Here is a 21,712-nt window from a genome sequence, read left to right as displayed (position 1 = left end):
TCTGAAGATGAACGAAAGTCTTACGGGGTTGGAACAACATGAGGGTGAGTAATTGATAGTATTTTCAGTTTTGGGTGAACTAACCCTTTAAAGACAGGATGAAATTACATTATTTGAGCAATATGTTTAATATTCAGAGGTATTTTATGTCCCTCCCCTATGCAACCTTTTAAATGCCACCAGATAAGGCTTAAATGTGCAGAAAAGCGATTTCTGAGAAACACTGTTGACACCCAAACAAACACACCCCTCCCTTCATTGCTCCGCCCCCCAAAATGCACGAATATACAATGCAAGAGATGACACTTTATCATGGCTGAGGTGAAGGAAAATAATGCTTCTCAAAAAAAATAGAAAATAGAAAAAATAAAGTGAAGATGACGATCGAACAACAAGGGAGGAACAAAAAATTAACATCCATGAGTGTATACTTGCAAGAAATGTTTTAGTCGCCAGCAGCACACCAGCTTCAGACAAACAATGACACTATAAACTGTCCAATTACTATAGCTAACATTACAAGAACAGCATCTCTTGGTTGTGTGAAACAGCAAAATCAATAGATCAGAAACAACGCAATTTTGTCGTCTTTCTACAGGCCTCCCACTTGGGTCATTGCCTGATCATAGGCTAACCCTTTTTCCAGTGATATTCCTCTGATCTTTTTTGTTGTTGTTGTAATGTCTCTCAGCCATCTCTCTTTCTACAATCTTTCTTCAAATCTCCCACTTGACTCTCTCTCCTCCCCCATCATGAATGGACACGCCCCCTACTGCTGATTGGCTACTAGGGAGTCGTGCTGCTCCCAATCCACTTTCAACAGCGTTTCTCAGAAATCTCTTACTGCACCTTTAAATCATATTTGAATATTTATTTGATTATTTCCAATAAATGAGGTTTTATTTAACAAAGTTCGGGAGGAGCAGATTCAGATAATTAACCAAATTATGCACAGCTGTTGATTAATCAGTAATCAACTCAATGACAGAGTATAAATTCACAGCAGACCTATCTCTGTTCATTGAAAGATTGTCAGCATCCCTCCTCCACCCCATCTCCTCACTTCCAGTTCCAGCTACACTTCCATTTCTATCTACACTTACCAACTGGGGGGAGTACTTTGGGTTCGGGCCTAACTCCGAGCTCGGAGCCCTCCCCCCGGACAGCACGCCAAATACGCATAAACTTATTGTATTAATTATATGTAGATGTGAACTCGTGAATCATGGTTTATTAAACTTAGAAAAATCATTTTTTACACTGATTCAGTGAATCATAATATTTCTATAATATTTAATAATAATAATATTTAATAATATAATTTACAATACAATTAGCCTATAGTTTTAATATAATAATTTTGACTTAAATTGACTTTAATAAAACCATTCAGTTTAAGTTACCACAAGCACGTTTTAGTTTACTCAACTTTTTTTTCTTTTCTTTTTTTTTTTTTTTTTTTTTACAGTGGATTTATAGATTAACAGTGTTAAGTTACATATTCTTCATAAATAGGCAACAAAAACGGCACGGTTTATATAATTGAGGCTATAGTCATCATGTTCTCTGGTGAAAATAGCTGAGATGTTCTTTGGTTACATCAACATGAAGATGAAGAATTGTTTATGTGAGATAATTGCAGTCCCTCATTTTCCTGGATAACTACATAAATATTTCCTGTCTTATCTTACACAGACAAGTACAAGAAATCTGAACAGGACGGGTTTCAAAGAAAATCGACATTTTTACGTCCATACATGTATGAAGTGTATACACTCGTTAGCAAAACATAGGCTATCAAAACATTACTCCGTGGAACAGTTTATAGTTATTGAACAGAGATGAAAGAGTATCTTCGAAGCAGATGACAGGGTTTCTTCACTTCCTGATGGCGAACAGAGATCATATTTGGTGAGTTTTGCAAAAAATCTTTTGCTTTTCTTCCTACATGCAGTCGCAGAAGTTCGACTTTTCAGTACGCCTGAGTGGAAGACACGTAACGGGAAGTTTTGAGTCTAGTTTCAGGTTTTTACGGGAAGAGGATGCAGATGTTCTGAGGATCCGCCGCGGTTCCTTGAGTCCAGAACCGGAGAACAAAGAGGTACATTCCCTCCTTTTCCAAACGAGTATTCGTATTCAATGAAGCTGTCTGCCCTGGAGGTGAAACTGTGTAAACTTTACACTGTACATCGCAACTGAAGTGTTTGCAAAGTGTAGGTGGAGTGTTGGGAAGAGGAGTAATTAAAGATGGATGCATGTGGGATATGAACTGTGTTGTGATGGTAAAAATGTGAGAAGATCTTAAAGTTATTTCGGAGCCACACCTATATGCTAAAGCTAATTTGTTTAAAGTAATTTCTGTAACGTTAGTGATTAAGGGAGTGAATTTTTATCATGATTGTTTATTTTTGGAAGTCGACTTTATGTTTAGTCACTCATTAAAGTCTAGGCTACAAAAATCCATTGAACATTTCCACCGTTACTGCCATGGATAAAAAGTTTCTGATCATTTATTAATATTTTCATGTGACAACATGCCCCAATAGCAGGAAATGCTGTCACACTAGTTGCCACAATGAAACCTGCCATTAAACCACCCATAAAGGTTTCCTTTTAATGTAAACAGTAAAACAGGAAACAGCCAAATGTAAAAGTTAACATTAAAATATCTTTTATCATTTGGTTTTGGTAGAAAATGTAAACAGTAGCATAGTCGGCTCTGATGCTGCTTTTGTTGTGGAGGCTAAATGAAATTATGCATTAAACTTTGTTCATATCATAGATTTATATTCTTTTGTTTTTCTTGTTATAATGTAATATTTTAATTCATATTTACATTTAAAATATTAATTTCATATTAGGATAGGGCAGAATTCACATTTAGCCTTAAACCATAGTTACTGGGATATAACCTGTTTGACAGCTCCACCATGTGACAACTAGACCTGCTCTCATAAGGCTACTAAAACATGTCAGTCAGATACTGTATATGCTGAATGGGCATTAGTAATGTGTGCGGGCTTGATTATTTATCCAGCCTCTGTTTGGCACCACCAGCAGGGACCTGTGCTGAGAAGTGACCTCAGGTCCAAAACATTAGCTTTGTGGATTTTGGCTTCTGTGTAATTTGGCTTCATTAGTGGTTGTAGAAGAAAACCTGCCATGATAAGCATATAGTACACTAACAGGTTGTACTATTTTCTTTGTGTGCTCAGAAATGGCTCAAGATGTCTTATGAGACCGAGAAAAGTTGCCTGCTGTCTCCACAGGAATCACAAACACCATATGGTTGCCTCACAGCTAATGAGAAATATGAAATCCCTGGAATGGGAGAGGACAGGTACTGTAAGCACTATTAAAAAAAAACACACACAAAAAAACCAAATATATATATATATATATATATATATATATATATATATATATATATATATATATATATATATATATATAATGATATGATTATATATTTATGTTATGAAAACAATATATATACAATAAAGAACTAAAAATATTGTATTATTAGTTCTGATTTATAGGTTTAATTAAGCAAAACTGAATGATTATTGTATTCCTGTATTTCAGTGTTTTAGAGATGCTGAGCTACTCAAAATTCTCTGATCTGGAGACGTGGCTGTGTATGCCCTCCACTTTGTTACCCAGGAGCCGGGATTCAGTTTGCTCCATGCTGACACCCTCCCACGAGAACGACAATCCCTCCCATGAGAATGACAATGGAGACACATACAAAGAATCCAGGTAAAGTGTTTGTGAGCGAATTTTAAGACATGCTAGTTCCTGTTTCTTTGTTACAGACCAGTTTGATGGCATTTTAGAGTAGGCGTTTCAGTTAAAGACAATTTTCATATCCAACCAGAAATCTTATGTCTGTGTGCTTAGACTGTTAGCTTGGTTAGCAGTGTCTTGCTTTATTATCTTATGGACATGCAAATACATAATCGCTTATTTTATTATTACACAGCTCTTTGGAATACCCAATTCTATTTTTGTGTGTGTGTGTAATGACCACTAAACTGTAAAATTGAGTACTGACAGCCAGTTACCTACACATTATGCACAATCCAAGCCTCTCGTATCATTCTTTGGTATCTTTCTTTTTACCTATTCAAATAATTCCAGCTCAAATATCCCTTTTGCTTATTTATTTGGTAAGTAGCATGCAATAACTGAGATAATGTACAGTCAGCTGGAAATTATCAAGGAAAAAAAGCCTTACTGAACATTAAAATCATAAATATATTTACAATTTGAATTACCAAATGAATGTAAAATCAATATATACATAAAAATACTATATATATATATATATATATAAAAAAATATATATATATATAGTAAAACATTTTGTTTTCAACTATTCAAGAAAAAATGTCTTTATGTTTGATTGACTGCAGTTGGTAGACTGTAATTCGTGTATTGACCACATGATGTCATTGTTTATTCATTGTTTACACAAGTCAGTGTTTGGACCTTCTTGTTAGCAGAACACACTGACATAGCCAGACATCTGCAAACCATTTATTTCAAAAAAGATATGTGAGTATGTACTAATTTGTACAGATTGTGACTGACATTTAAATGACTCTTAGTTCTCTTAGTTCTCAATAAACATTTCACTCCATATTTAACAACATCTGATTACTTTTGAGAGTCCTATTAAACATGCTTGTTTTCTTTATACACGCTTTTGAATGCATATCGAAACTAAGAGCCGTGCAGAGAAGAGAGAATTACACTGACAGTACCAGCCAACCTACTACATGTTGAATCACTGTGGCTCTTGTGGTTTCAATAGCCAATCAAAACCAATCATGTCTTCTCAGCTACCTTTTATGCAGCACTAGTCTCGACAAAAACTGAATCATCAGAACACCCAAAACCATACGCTACAAACTAGGCACAAAAATGCAGTGCATACAATGACTAAGACCAGTTAATATTGCTTTTATCCTGCCTGGGGTAGAAGAAACACCCTGCCATCCAACTTTATGTAATCAGGCTACATTCATAAGCCTAAGCAGAGCCATTTATTAAAAACAAAAAGCCGGGCTCCATACTGCGATGGTGTTATTACATCTCTCAGTGGAAACAAAGCATTCACTGGAAACCTCTCTTAACTTGCTACAGTTAATCAAGCCTCACAAAAGCAACTCTACCATCAGATATGCGCTACACTTGACTCTTGACAGACTGATATGGCTTTTGTGTGTGTGCGGCTGGCACACTTTAGCTGAAGGTGCAATTTAATATTAATGCTGTGCGATGAACGCTGGTTGGGCTGCTTCTTTTTTTTTTTTTTTTTTTTTTTAACCAGGGGCCTTCTTTTTACCCTAGAGCAATTACGTTGTTGATTTGACTATAAAAAGGCTTTAGCAATGGGAAGTCCTGGGCAAAAACGGTGGCGTTAGATCTTGCAGGTGCATTCAAATTGAATATGCTGCTCATGGCTCATACGGAATCAAATGGAAAATCTTTAATAACTTGTTTTACATGAAGAGAAGAAGTGCACGAGGGCATCATGCTTGCAATGGAACGGATTGTTGAGTTTTTGTTTAGAAGAAAAAAATCAGGATCTCACACGAGAGGATCAAGAAAAAGCCAAAGCTATACCCTTCCAGATTCCAGGTACTATATTCCTAAACCGAAAAAAAGGGTGTTTTCAATCAAATTGGTGTTTGATTGAACTATTTATTATTTTATTGAGGCTTCTACTAAATGTATTATTGCATTGATATATATTTTATCTTCCAAATTTAGTTCTATTTTTTAGAATAGATTGTTCTCAAACTAAGAATTAAATTGTGCACATAATATTGCCAATACTGCTTGATGTCTATAATATAATCCTTCCAACATTTTGTTCTCAACACATGTTTAATTCCCTGCTTTTTCTGACATCCAGCTAAAGCTGTAATTTTCTCAGCGTTGATTGTTATGGAAAAACCTGCGTTTTTCACCGCCGGTATGACACGCTGTGCGGTACGGGGGAGCTCAATTGTGATCATGAAAACATCACGCTATGACAGCTAATTATAGCGGAGTGACAGCAGAAATGAAATCTCTTTCGTTCCACAGGCCCCCGGAGAACGAGTCTAGTCATCTGAGCCAGTGCCAGGAGAGGAAAACCCATCTATTGCCACCCTCTCCTCTCCTGCCAGTTTCAGCCTCCCCTCACTCCTCATCGCCCCTGCGGACCACCTCAACTCCCCTGCCCAAGCCCACCAGAGACTCCTGTCATGGCGGTGTGAGCGTGAGGAAACGGCGGCGCCTGGCAGCCAGCCCCGGAGGACTGCACTGGGACGCATCAGGTATGCCAATCACAAACTGCATCCATTCATCATAGTTTCAGATACCACCTCTTCTCCAAAACTCTTTTGGCTCTCTGTATGTATGATTGTGCCAGTGCTGTGGTTCGAAACTTCTTTGAGCGAGTCAAATATATATACGTGTAGTGTTTCGGTGTTTGAACTTCTATATTTGAGTTGGAAGCACATTTGGAAGTCTTGAATGGATTGATTTCTAGTCTCGTTTTCTACGTTTCGCCAAGCATTGCTTGCGGTGCTGTTTGTTTTTATTTGCTTGATTGCCTGTTACATCCAATTTCATCAAGCAATTTGCACAGTTTGACACACATATTTGTGAAATTCGAGGGCAAAGGTTCTCTGCAAAATTAATGACTTGGGTAATCTAGCTAATTGCTTCTGCCGGGAATGATACTCTCACTGTGTTTTGTTGCAATTACCAATAGTAAATGATGATGCTGTGAAAACTAGGTAAATAAAATGCAAATGTATTCCCAACTAACAAAAAAATATTCTAAGAGCGTTTTGCTAACGTTCACATGGAGAACTTTATTTCTGAATGTTCCCCGAGCATCCAGTTTTTTAAAAATGTTTTATAAATGTTTTTATTTTTTTGGAACATTCAATTTTATAATTTTTTGCAAACATGGGAATGATACTTCCTCAATGTTTCATGAACACGTTTTTTGGTCCCAGTTAATATTAAGTGGCTTTGTAAGTACTATGTACTTTATAATTTGATATAATGGACTTTACATTGTACTTATATTTTGAAAATACCTGTATGTAATTACAGCTGTAATTAATTTATGTAATTACATTTGTAATTACACTGTTGACCCTTCCCTTACACCTTAACCCACCCTTAAACCTACCCATACCACCACACCTATCCCTAACCTTACCCATATCACACCTCAATAGCAGCAAAAGTGTTGTACAATACAACATGAACACAATAAGTACATTGTATTTATTTTTCGATGTAAATACATAGTACTTAAAGCCACTTAATATAAATCGGGACCCGTTTTTTAATAATGTTATTAAATACCAGATAACTTTGAACAAACAATTTTATTAACAATTTTATTTAATTTTAAGGTGACGTAGTTACATTGTACTTGCATTGTACTTACTCAATATTAATATTAATTGACTACATGTACTTACTATAGAGTTACGGCTAGGGTTAGGGTTTAGTTTAGGGTTAGTTACTTGTAATTATGCATAATTTATTTGACTGTTATTACTATAGTAAGTACATGTAGTAACGTGTAACTACGTCACCTTAAAATAAAGTGTTTCCCATTTCTTCATAACTTTGAGAAAACCTTGCCAGAGTGTTAGACTAAAACATTTCATATTGAAACAAAAAGAGATGAGACACAGCAATTAAGTTGCACATTTGTAAATAATGAGGATATCCTACAGAACACTGTATGTTTTAATATTAGTGTTTTAACCAAGCTCATCTTTGAGTTCATGCTGTTATGCTGCCGATCGCCAGAGGTGACTCTGTCATTAGCGTTCTTGTTGTATGTGGAAATGACTCCTAATTGCAGGTTTATTTGTGGCACTTCCCTGCAGGCGATGTTCATTAATGCTTTCGCAATAGTAGTGGTGAACCTTACGGATGGCATAATGAGCAATTTATTTTACAAGGACTTGTCAGGGAAACCAACATTTTCTGGTACCTAGAGATGAAGAAGTCACCCTCCAACCCCACCTACCCTTCAAAAGAGTATTATCACTATCTTTAGGGGTGGCACAGAATGGCAGGAAACAGCTCTGCCTATCTCTGGAAGAGCGTATGACTGGTATGTAAACAGTGGAGGGTGCTCTTGGAAGATTGTTAAAGAGTTTGTTCGCCATGTTAATTCTGTCATCATTTACTCACCCTCATGTTGTTCCAATCCTGACTTTATTTCTGTATGTATGGATATAGCACCATAAAAGTATCATAAAAGAAGTCCACACAACTCATGTGCTATATTCCATGGAATGAGATGAGGGTGAGTTAATAATGCCAAAATTAAACTATCACTTTAAGAGTGCATGAGGCTGTGTTCAGAATGCTAGCATACTACTCTTACTATTTTCGCAGTAAATAGTATGAATGTGCAGTATATATACACATATACTAATGTTATGTATGTATGTATGGAATACCCAGATAATCTTCATAATCTACTGTACAATAATTTAAGAACACTGGGGAACACTGTATATCCCACGATACAATGCACTCACTCTATTTCTAGTATGAAAAGTTTCATAATATGTTACAGTCCGGAGGGTTCGGACTGTAACAATACGTTACATATTTACAATAAATGTAATGAAATGGAAAATAAATGTATTTTATATCCATGGTGGATTTAAAATATTGCATATAAGGTGGATAAACATTTTAAATTAGAGTTTTTTTTGGTAAATGGAAACATGTTGTGCATAGTGTGACAATATTATGGCAACAGCATAGTGTATACTGTTTACAACATTTATCATTGCATACTGTGTACACTACTAAAAGTTTGGTGTCAGTTAAAGTCCGTTCAAGCCAAGAACGATAACTATATAAGCGTCCACACCAGCAGATGATATCGCTCTGTTTATTCTAAGCGCGTGCTTGTCTGCCGCTATAAAAGCTTGAGCTCATTACAGCAGGATGGATTCTGATTGGCTGTCAATGTTTTTATCGTTCATCAGTTGGATAAAATCATTCTGAAAGTGATTTCAACGATATTGTTTCACTGTGCCGTTATCGTTATAGCTGTGGTGGGAACTCTGTTATTATTTAATATTTTTAAAACTATATATCTTTATCATTATCTTTATAGTTCGTCCTTGGAATGAACTGGCCCTAAGATTTTTTTAGTGAAAGGAATTCATATTTTAATTTGGCAAGGATGCAGTAAATTGATCAAAAGTGACAGTAAAGACATTTATAGTGTTACAAAAGTTTTCTATTTCAAATAAATGCTGTTTTTATTTTTTACTTTGTGTTCATCAATGAATCCTGAAACAAATATGTCATGGTTTCCACAAAAAGATTAAATAGCACATCTGTTTTCAACATTAATTACAGTAAAAAATTGTTTCTTTAGCAGCAAATCAGCATAATAGAATGATTTCTGAAGGATCATGTGACACTGAAGACTGGAGTAATGATGCTGAGCATTCAGCTTTGCATCGCAGGAATAAATGACATTTTAAAATCTATTAAAAATAGAAAGTAGTTATTTTAAATTGTATTAATATTTCACAATATTACTATTTTTACTGTATTTTGAGCTTTGGTGAGCAATAGAGATTTCTTTCAAAAACATTAAGGTTAAAAAATCTTACTGAACCCAAACTTTTGAAGAGTAGTGTACTCTTTTACATACTATTCATTCTGAACATACAGCATATGTGATCAAATGTCAGTTTGACGCAGTGTACTTTAGCACAGGAAACATGCTTTAATGAAAGTTTTTTTTTAGTTGAATCTTTATCAGATTCAAAGATTTGCAAAACATCAGCCTATATGCCATTGTAAGCATGATGGTAAACAACGAGAGTGTTTTCCACACCTTTGTTTGGTTTGTTAAAGTCACTGTGTTTTCCATACCTAGATTCACCTTTGGGCTAAAAGTGAAAGGAATGAAAAGGAAAGTGTTGTTGATGTGATCCCCCTCTAGGGATTCTGGAATTGTTTCCACAGAAGTGTTCAGTGCACATATTGATGTCAGCTGTGGCGTCAGAATCAAAATTTTATCCAAAGAGCTCCTATGGGTGCTGGGTGTTATCTTCTGTTTAATGACACCATCCCGTGTAATAGAATGAGTGCTGTTGGAGGATTGTTTTCAGCCTCCGAGTTCTCTGTTTTTTACCTGGGGACGTGAGCCTTAATGTACTAAATGATACAATCAGGGTTAGGTAACCCCTATGTACAGGGAACTGGTAAATGGCACAAGCCGGAAATTATAGGCTAAAAGGGTTGTCTGGGTAAAAGCAGTTAAAGGATTAGTTCACTTCAAAAATGAAAATTCTGTCATGATTTACTCACCCTCGAGTTGTTTCAAACCTGTGTGAATTTCTTTCTTCTGTTGAACACAAAGGAAGATATTTTGAAGAATGTCGGTAACCAGACAGTTGATGGACCCCATTGACTTCCATAGTATTTTTGTTTCCTACCATGGAAGTCAATGGGGTCCATCAACTGTTTGGTTGAGAACTGTTCACTCATTTGTCTTTTTATTCATTGTTTTGTTGGTGTAACTCTGATTATGTAATAAAAATTTAAATTTCTGTAAAATTTACATTTTGCTATTTAAATAAAAAAAATTATTTACACAAAAACACTCAAACACTCATTCTCTAAGTTAAATCAGATTATGTACACTACTGTTCAAAAGTTTGGGGGTCACTAAGTTTTTTATTTATTTATATTAATTTATATAAATGAATGCTTTTATTCAGGGATGCATTATTTTCTATTCATCAAAGTATCCTGAAAAATAAAGATCACGGTTTCCACAAAAACATTAATCAGACCTGTTTCCAGCATTGATAATAATAAGTAATGTTACTATTAGTCTGATTTCCGAAGGATCACGTGACACTGATCACGTGTAATGATGCTGAAAATTCAGACCCCAATCTTTTCATTTTTAATTAAAATCAAATTACATTAATGGTACATTTTACACTTTAAATCAAATGACATATAATACAGATTTATATTATGTAATTTAAATTATTTTCTTACAAATAAGTTATCTGTAATTTAATTTAAACTTGGAAAAACTTATTAAAACAATTTATTCTTGTCACTAATAAATAAGTCGTTTATAATCATTTTAATGTATTCTTTGCATTTTTAATCTTTATCTTTATGTTGCTTTTAAATAGCAAGACATAATGAATTTAATCTCTGATATAATTTTTTAGATTAATTGATGCACTTTGATAATATTGAGCTGTGCATTTTCTAATTCATCCACTACTCCAGTCGTCCAGTAGAGGTCACTATTGCATTTGAGCTTGTACACAGAAATGAACAGAAGAGAGGATTGAGGTGTAAAGGATTTACTTATTTCTGTTTCTCAACCCTATTGAATTTAATTCCGTAATAACAGGACGTGCTGTAGGGCAGTAAAAGCTTGGTCATTCTGTTCCCAAGCCTTTGTTCCTTTTCCCTTAAAATGTCAGTTGTCCTTCAAACTGTTGGTGATTAACCACACAGCCATGTTTCAGCATTAAACAGGATTGGAGCCACTTTGTATTTAATGTCTGATGATTTGCACTGGTGTTGCGGATGAACATCACAATTACAGAAGATCACGCTGTTCACTTTGTTCCTGATGTGGTTATTTTTGCTAATGGATTTATTTATCTATACCACATATTTTAAAGCTGCAGTGTGTAATTCTTAAGCAATTAATATCACCATACAGATTACAAAAATAATGACCACACACTCCCCCATCTGTCATTGGTCTGTCATACATATAATCCAGCCCCCAAACTCATGTTATTGGTTGAGCAAATGTTGTTGTGTCTTTGCAAATTTCTTCTTTGCATAATTTTCATTTTAAATGTTAGTTCACCCAATAATGAAAATTCTGTCATCATTTACTTACCCTCATGTCGTTCCAAACCCTTAAGATTTTTGTTAATCTTAGAAACACAAATTAAGATCTTTTTAATGAAATCTGAGTGATTTCTGTCCCTCCATTGACAGCCTACGCAACTACCACTTTCAAGGCCCAGAAAGGTAGCAAAGGCATCATAAAAGTAATACGTGACCTCAATTTTATGAAGTGAAACGAGTGCAAAAAAACATAATTTACCACTTTATTTACAAAATATTAATCTCCAACGCGTGTTCACGCAACAACATCTGCTCTTGCGTCATCACAACATGCATGCGTTGTGGTGGTCTCATGAACGCGTGTTGGAGATTAATATTTTGTATATAAAGTGGTAAATTATGTTATTTTTTTGCGCAAACAAAGCACTCGCGCCGTGTCATATACAGTAATTGAGGTCACATGGATTTTTTTTATGATGCCTTTACTACTTTTCTGGGCCTTAAAAGTGGTAATTGCGTAGACGGTCAATGGAGGGACAGAAAGCTCTCAGATTTCATTAAAAAATATCTTCATTTGTGTTTCGAAGATGAACGTCTTACAGGTTTGGAACAACATGAGGGTAAGTAAATGATGACAGAATTTTCATTTTAGGGTGAACTAACCCTTTAAGCTGCAAATGCTATTTATTAAACAATTAATTGAAACTAATTGATACATTATTCATTTAAACATTTTTTTTTTATTATGATTAAAATTATTATTATATTATTATTTTTATGAAGTAAAATAAGAAAAAATAATAATTAATTGCAAATAAATGTTATTTATTTTTTCATGATTACTACTTAATGTCCCACTGTAGTCAATAATTGTATCCCTTATAACTCATCTTTGATCACCAAAATGGCATATTTAAAAGTTTTTTCCTGTGAGTTTTTTTTATTCATGCCTTAAAATAGCTTGAATGTAACTCTGCACCCTTGCTTCATTTAGTATACGCGGATTCATGAATATGTAAATGAGCCCCGCCTCCACTCACTCATACAATGGCATGTATCGCTCTCTACAACGCTGGACGCATAACGGTAAATAATATGATTAGCATTCGGCTTCACTGTAAAAAATTATCGTAATTTTAACGGTAAAAGATTTTATGCAAAACGTAGTGGATTAGCTAAAACACCAAATTCATAAAAAAGTTAAAAACTATATACGGTAAATAACTGTGATAGATCTAATGGTACATTTAATGTAATTTTACTGTAAAATACCGTTATATTTACAGTTTTTTAAAGTGAAAAAGAACAGTGAAAAACTGTAAATTGACATTCCCACAATTCCCTGTGTGACACTTCACATTTGATGTATTTTTGTTGAAATAACTATGTTTCTTCATAGTTTTTTTCGTTTTTTCTAATCAGTTATGTACATTAGGGTTTTATGTTACATTTAATGTTGTTAAATTAATGTTTATTGCATTTTTAAAATTTCATGTGTGTTACCGTGATGGTGTGAATGACACTGTGCAGCTTCTATAGTATTAACTTTCTTGTGGAAGAGCTGCTTGTGATGAGCTTTGATTGATCATGTGACTATCATCACTGCTGTGATTGGTGGTTATCAGTGTATTACAATGGTACAAAACAGATATTAATACTTCAATAGGACGGTAAATTCACATTATATCAGATAATAAAATACGGTTTATTACTGTAAATTTAAATTTAAGTCTGTAAAACCAATAACGGGTTGCTACTGTATTTTTGACGGTAAAGGTCTGGCAACCACAGCTGCCGTTTTTTTACCGTAAAAATCACGGTTAAATTTTTTACAGTGTTGACTACGTTATCAAAAAGCTAATAATGTGTTGCTAACGTTACGCAAACCTTTTCTTGTTCGCCGTCTCAGAATCAGTCAGCTGCCTTCTAAAAATCAGACCTTAGAAAATAAAAACCTTAGAAACGCTTTGAACATCATAGAAACTCAGTGAAGAATATATCATAACATAATATACACTTGATTTTCACCACAGGGGGTCTTTAATCCTGTACAGTAGCAATGTAATTAAATCTCCCTACTAGCCTGTAGATTATCAGCAAATATGTTGCTAATCTTTCCTTAAATAGTTAATATAGACGGGTCGTCCTCCTCTAATGACACCCGATGACATGCTGTGTGTCTTTTGGCAAGAAGTATGGCCTTCCCGATGAATGAACAAACCAGTGACCCTGGAGCCAGCACCTCTTTACCCTTTGCTTTTGAGGATGACGAAGATGGATCCCAAACCGTTGTCATGGAAACTGGGATCATTAGCACCAGCTGTGTTTGTTTTAAGGTCTTAAGATTCTTCTCACGTCTTTAATTTAGTTGGACTTGGTGTTAAATTACACTTATCGAATGCTTTACTCTCGACCTCGCTTGATAGACAGCCGCGGGGCTTCATCAACACGCCGACGTCCTTGTGTCCATCCGTAGATGATTTTCAAACAAAAAGGGTAATTGGACAAATTGGATCACTCCTATAATTTGTGTTTTAATCACTTATTTGACTTTAAAGTGGGGTCATTTGTAAAACCATTTTTCTCAGGCTCATTCGATTTTTAAGCGCGCTCAGCCCTGGAATCTCACTCAAGCTGTAGGAGGGTTTACGGATAGTGTCACTGCAGGTGATGTGATATAACAGCTTCACACAACACAGAGATGCTCGGTTATAAATCAATGCTGACATCAGACTGTTGGGATTAAATCTCAAACCTCTTTTCTGTGTTGGTGACTCATCAGTGTGACCTAGAAAGCTTAATATTGAGTAAACGTATAAAGATTCAACTACTAACAGAGGTATGAATATCTGGGTGCAACAAACAGGATCAGTTGGCAATATAATATATTGTTTTAATAATGTAGTTTGCATGTCAGATATCAATATGGTGTGTGGACCAATGCTCAAAATGCTGGGAACGCATCAAAGCAGATGGTATGAGTAGATGCAAGCTCATGATGTGAAAATAATGTCTAGCTGCGGTAGCCAGAACACCACATGGAATCTGTCATCAGGGACCAGTTGAAGGAACTTGATATGGTTCAGTTGGATACGTGACACACACACAGACACCCATCAGTTCAGGTTTCATTTTGCTACTGTCACCATGCATCGTTTCCATAGCGATGAGCTAACAAAGTTAAAGTCTGTGTATTTGACAAGTGAGATAACATAAGAGTTTAAGGCTGTAGCGTGCAATCCACACTTGGGCTGACACCTGGGTAACTCACGAGAATCCTCAAATGGCATAATTTGCTGAGGTTTTCATTGGATTTTAGTTTTTGTGAATTTCTCAATGGAACACAGAAAATTGGTCTGGGAATTGACTGTGATTATTTTCTGCTGTGGCTCATTCATCTTGGCTGTTCAGCATTAAAATGCCATTATACTAGTGCTACCATGGTTTTCTGGAACATGGTAATACTAGGGTATTGTTTGAAGAACCTTGGAGTGCCATGTAAATACAGCGGTACATGAATATGGTAATCATGTAATACCATTATTGAATGTTTTATTTCCCTTCAAATACCGGCACGTCGTTGCTCTGTGATCTTTCAAAAAACCCAAAAAAAGCATGCATCTACACATAGATATTTTGACCAAATCTCACATTACAGTATGTTGAATTTAATACCATTATGTGGAGAAAATGACATTTTAAACATTTAGGGAATGTTTAATGGACTCATTTGTCTTGCTAGCATTTTATATATCTAAAGTAATTACATGTAATTTCACAAACTTACAATGGCTGGCAGTGGGGGGTGCAGATGAGAATACTGTATTAGGCTGCTGCCACTTTAAGACCTAATGCTTCGAATCCGATTTCTTTCTCAACTGTTTACGTTCACTTAAGACATAACCGACTGTGTTTACATGAATACTCGCCAACACAGGCATTTTGACATAACTGTATGTATTTGACCATTCAAATGCAATAAGCCGTGAAAGAGAACTGAATTCGGGATCGCACGCTGTCTGAGAGGCGTATTTCTGTGCGCGCGCTTTGGGTGCGCTTAAAGCTACACTGTGTAATTTTTTAAGTTGATTCTTAGCAAAAAACACTTTGTTCTTTCAAAATTATATGTGCTCATTAATTTGTAATTACTTCTACCAACTAATCAAGTATTCTCGTAAGCGTAGAATCTGAATACATACGAGCGAGTCGCTTGAATGACGGCAGCCATGTTGCGCCTCCATCTTGAAAGTACATTAGCCAAAGAGGGACATACCTGGAAATTCAAGCTTCGCCTTTCGCGTTTTGACACTCAGTGGCACCGTGACGAATGCGAGGGGAAGATTACTCGCGACTGCCGGCAGATTTGAAATAATACGGCCACCGTAGGAGTTAAAACGCCCTCGGAATGGGAGGGGATAGAAAGTAATATTCAGTTGGTAGTCATAAACAATTTCACCGCTAGATGGGAGAAAATCCTACAGAGTGTAGCTTTAATAATTATTTTTAACGTCAAACAAGTCACACGTAAGTAACAGTCGTTTCTCTGCTATATGTGTTGACCTAAAACTTTGTTTTGAAGTAGCCTTAAATCGTTTATATATCGCAATCCATTGTAAATATGTAAATGTGTGATATTTTGATACATTGTGCACCTTTAAGATTAAAAATAATAGTTCTAATAAAAAAGATTACAAATTTACACATCAATACATCAAAATAAATGATGATGGCATGTTAAAATGTTTTTAATCCTTTATATAACAAACAATTATCATAATAAATTTGTCAACCCCTGGGGCATAAAAGTGCCTGTCATTGAAATAACACTCGCATATCAAAGTGTTACTATCTATCTCAGTGTATTTTTTGTTGTTCAGTTTGGCTTGTGTATTTTCCTTTGGGAGTTACCTCTCCGTACATCTTTATCTTGTCATTAAACAAGTGCTGCAGAAATAACTCACCACTGATATAATCTGTGTGCAGCGCATTCATGCAAATTGATGATTGTTTTCACAAATTAGCATATATCTGAGCTTGGTTATCAAAATGGTTAGGGTTTTGTCAGGACACCATTACAATTCTATGCAAAACGTAGTGGATTAGCTAAAACACCAAATTCATAAATGTTTATTTGACCTCTGCTTCAGAGGAGGTTCTCTTCACAACAGTCTCTGAGGCGAAGACGATAACAGCGAATCAGCGATGTCTTCATGCAGTTTTAATTGTAAGTGGAGTAGGCAGAATCATGCAGTAGCTCAGCGGATAAAGAGCCAGAACTGCTGCCCACCAGCTGATGGTACAGAGAAACCAAACACCCCGCTTACAATCCTAGTGGCATACGGTGCACGTGTGTGTGTTTACATTATAAACCTCCAGTTTACATGAGCAGCTCTTTTAGATCTTCAAGATACTTTTATACTTTACAGTTTAATGTTACCTGAGGTGAATTTTCACCCATTTAACTGACAACTTTTATTCTTCTATGTGGTACAATAGTTGGTCTTTTTTATGCTTTGTTCATTACGGTGAAATTGTTATAAACATGACTCACCAGAGAAGCAGTGGGAAGTTTAATTAGAGCAGGTCAAATGAGAATTGAGAGGAAGTGAAAGGATGGGCCATTTAAAATATGCTATTGCAAAGTGGTTAGAATTGACTAGTCATAATATGTATTCCTTTTTATTATTCATACTGTACCAAATGTGTACTTCCCTTGTTTTCTACACTACATTTTTTGTTTAAATTACATTTTAAATTAAAATTTTACATTTATGATTATGCATGTGAACTGCATAGCAATTTTCCATCCTTTTGGATTATAGAGTTTTAACATAAACTAATAAACGTATGCATATTTGTCATACATACTGTAAATGATGCAGGCAAGATTTCTGGACTTGAAAATCACGGCATAGTTTATTATTAGCTATTTGCATCTATTTGATTTTATTTAAAAATTTAAATTTTCAAAATTCATTTATTAAAAATAGCTTAGAATCAGCATAAATGCACTGAAAAAAATTATTCGTTGAATTTAATAAATTTTGTATGGTAATTGGTTGCACAAAATTGATTTTAGCTACATTTAAACAAATGCATTAAGTTGAACTTAATCAATTTTAGTTCAACTTAATGCATTTGTTTAAATGTAGCTAAAATCAATTGTGTGCAACCACTTACCATAATTTTTTTTATTAAATTCAACGAATCATTTTTCTCAGTGTGTGTTCATTGCGAAAACAATAACATTTATTCAGTTAAAAAGTATAAAGATATGGCTAGCTGTGGAACAAGCAATATTCAATTAGTTCAAATGTATTAGATTGAAAGAAATTGGATTTATTGATGATAAATATATAAACCTGGTTATTGTAAAACACATTCAGTTTATTATTAGTGGTATTACAGAAATCCTGTTTCTTTCATGTTTCATCTACCGTATGTATGACTGACAAAATGTGCATCGTATTCAATTTATTAGTTTGTTTATACGTGTAATCCAAACTGATTGAAATGTTATATGCAATCAAAATACATAAATCTTAAATTTAGGCCTAAATATTTTTTTGGAGTGTATGAATCCTTTATTTAAAAAACAACAATCTCTTGAAGATGTGTGTTTTTGTGAGGAGAGGTTTTGGTCCTGTTCTCATTCTCTAGTGTTTTCTTTCTCTCTGGGTGTCAGTTATCACCTGAGGTGTCTGTTTCTCTCTTTCAGGGTCAGTGTTGCGTGACCGTGACCGAGGGGAGACGTCGCCACTGTCGGAAGTGAAGCGCTTCCCTCGGAATTCAGAGAGCCGTGTTCCAGAGCTTTGGGGGGATAGAGTGGCTCTTAGGAAGACCATATCCGTCGATGACCGCCTTCTCCAGCAAACTCCTAGTGAACATCACAGACTCCTCAGTCGACTAGAGAGGGGCAAGAAGAAACTCAGGAACATCAATGTGAGTGGTGTGTCTCATATCGCTGTCAAATAGAGGTTAGATACAGACTCTATAGGGAATTCCACATTGGTCAAAGTTACAAATGTGCCCTTCGTTGCTTGTTTATTGCAGTGTCTTGTTTGTTTACTTGCGCATATTCTTGTGTTTAAGGACAGCTCTTAGTTTTGTCCACATTTGTAGGTGGATATTGATGTTGCACATACAGTGTTTTGACAGTTTCACAGCTGCTGTGTTATTTTTATGAGGTTCTTCATAGACGTTCAGTTGTGTAACCGTTCAAAAATGAGGCATGCTTGCCCAGAATTCATCCTGGAGTTTGATCATGGCTTTCTATTCAGCGAACACTCATCTGTCATCCTACACCAGTGAGTCAGTGCTTTGAGGACGCATTGCCTTGTAACCTTACATTAGGGACTTTTGCAGAACATGAATTCGATCTGCATACATTTGCCTTTGTTAAAAAGCTGATTCTGTGCAACTCTGTGAAAACTTTTATGTATACTATATAAATGTATATGTTAAGAGGGGGTAGATAAAGAAGCGTTCGTAATGTACGTATGCTTTTATGTGCCGGCCTCAAATGATCATGGCCATGAATAACTATGAGATCTGTGCATTTCGAACTTCTCAGAATGAATGGTTTAAACTAAACTTTATCTTATGTAAACCTAATTAACATGTTGAAAATGCAGCATCAAGGATTTCAAGTTTGAGTCGTTTACTGATAACGTACCATCTATAAAATGGAGAAAAAGTCATTTTGATCAGGATGCATCTATTAAAAGTAGGATCCCTCAGGGGTTATGTGACGTATTAAAATATAAAAACCAACAAGATATCACCAAACAGATAAATGTATCTAATAAAATTAGATGCATCATAATCAAGGTGAACACAACAATAAATCACAGGAGTACTTTCAATATTTTGCTTTACAAATAAAACGTAAAATGAGTCACATGAAAAGGTGAATCTTTTTTTAACTGATTTTTGTAAACATTTTAACGTTTTTATTTAACTGAACTTTTTTTTTATCCAATTTTTTTTCTTTTTTTTCCTGTTTATCATTATGTACCATATTTGTAATCCTTTAAATATAAAAATATTTATTATAAATACAGTATATACCCAATTTGTTTGAACAAACTGATTCACTAAAAAGAAAATGACTTATCAACGCTGCTTTAGATGCCATAGAGTTCAACATGCTTTTTTCAACTATGATGGGTGTAATTTTCTGTACAGCATCATGGGTAATGTAGTTTTTCAGCTGTTAAACATAATTATTTTAAAAATAAGCTGAAATAATGCAGGCTGATGGAATACCATACCTGAGTACCATGGATTAACAACCTCGTAGTAGCACACAGTAGGTCTGTCTTTAAAGGTTTATAAATTATCGTTCAGATAATTTTCCATCGCTCTATGGAGAAAATTAATGGACTTTTTACTTCCAGAACCCATCTGTTGCACTCTATATTTAAACATATAACATTTTACATCAAAAAAAAAAAAAAGTTTATATTTCCCATTTTGGATTTTATAACTTGCAATTGTGAGTTTATATAAATTCTGAGAAAAAAAAGTTTTATCTCGAAATTCAAATTTTTCTCTTCTCAAAATTGGCATATATAAACTTAGAATTGCAAGGAAAAAAGTCAGAATTGTGAGAAACAAACGTGAAATTACCATTTTAATATTTCTTTCCATGGCTTCCATAGATTTCCACTGGAGAATTATCATTTTCAGCCACCAGGTAGGCTCCGCCCACAAAACACGTCGTGACGGAATATAAAAACCAACGATGCAGCGCTTTGTCGTAAATAATCACTACTTTTTGTAAAAAGTAGCTGCTCTGTTCCTAATCTACTGCCGCTCTAGTAAATAAGGTTCGTTTGTAGCGACTTGTTCAACATTGTTCAGTCAAATATAAACACAAATTATCTAGAAATTAGTATGCTGATGTCAGGAAGGAAATATCAGGGGGAAATAATTCAATAGATTTCAAAATGCAATTGAGCAGTAAGTAACACTGTGTATAAATATTGTGAGGTATCAGATCCCTTTTCATGTAAACTGTGTTGAATATCAGAATGGTTTGTGGAAATGCTGTGAATGCATCAAAGCAGATGGTATGAGTAGATGCGAGCTCATAATGTGAAAATAATGTGTAGATGTGGTAGCCAGAACACCACAGGAATCTGTTGTTAGGGAACAGTAAAGGAACTTGATATGGTTCAGTTGGATATGTGACACACACAGACACCCATCAGTTCAGGTTTCATTCTGTCACCAATGTTTCCATAGCAATGAATGAATGAAGTTGGATTCTTCTTGTTTCAAAGTCAGATTACGTAACGTTATAAAAGTGTAGTAAGGCACAATTGTGTAGACACCTTGGTAACTTAGAGATTTTTTGATTTGCATAACATGCAGATATTTTCCTTGTTTTTTTGTGTCGTTCAGTGAAAAACAGACATCCAGTACTTGATCGTAATTGATTGTAATTGTTTTCTAGCGTGGTTAGTTTGGCTTGCATTTCTTTAACGAGTTCATTTAGATCTCAGGAGACGTAATTAAACAAATGTTGGCGAAAGAATAATGGCCTACCCCTGATATCATCTTGTGCGTACTGCAGTTTATATAATTGGTTTCAAGATGGCCTTTATATATTTGAGCTTGGTATTCACAATGGTCTTTGTGAGGGAACACATTAAAAATTAAAAGTATTTGGGAAAAAGTGCTAGAGACAGTGGGACCTGTGTTTGATAAATAGTGTATTGTACAGTATATTGGTTGAATTTTACATAAATGTAGTGTATTTCTCGGGAGATCAGGTCTGTAGACAATATTACAATATAAAATA

General features: G+C 35.0%; 1 protein-coding gene across 2 annotated transcripts in view; it reads left to right on the top strand.

The window, feature by feature from the left end:
* Positions 1-1,679: 1,679 nt before the first annotated feature.
* Positions 1,680-21,712, top strand: part of ankfn1a (ankyrin repeat and fibronectin type III domain containing 1a) — an 83,809-nt gene continuing 63,776 nt past the window's right edge. The window contains exons 1-6 of one of the 2 annotated variants that reach the window (XM_084135542.1): positions 1,680-1,911; positions 2,020-2,101; positions 3,216-3,340; positions 3,586-3,759; positions 6,097-6,329; positions 18,623-18,846. In XM_084135542.1, coding sequence (XP_083991668.1) covers positions 1,865-1,911; positions 2,020-2,101; positions 3,216-3,340; positions 3,586-3,759; positions 6,097-6,329; positions 18,623-18,846 — 885 coding nt within the window. In that variant the 5' untranslated portion in view covers positions 1,680-1,864. Of the gene's footprint in view, positions 2,102-3,215; positions 3,341-3,585; positions 3,760-6,096; positions 6,330-18,622; positions 18,847-21,712 lie in introns of both variants that reach the window. The other variant, XM_084135541.1, reaches the window with a different exon arrangement.

The sequence above is a fragment of the Abramis brama genome, assembly GCF_963993115.1.
Source record: "Abramis brama genome assembly, chromosome: 14".
Taxonomy (NCBI): domain Eukaryota; kingdom Metazoa; phylum Chordata; class Actinopteri; order Cypriniformes; family Leuciscidae; genus Abramis; species Abramis brama.
The sequence above is the reverse complement of the archived record's forward strand: the minus strand, read 5'-3'. Positions and strand labels throughout refer to the sequence as shown.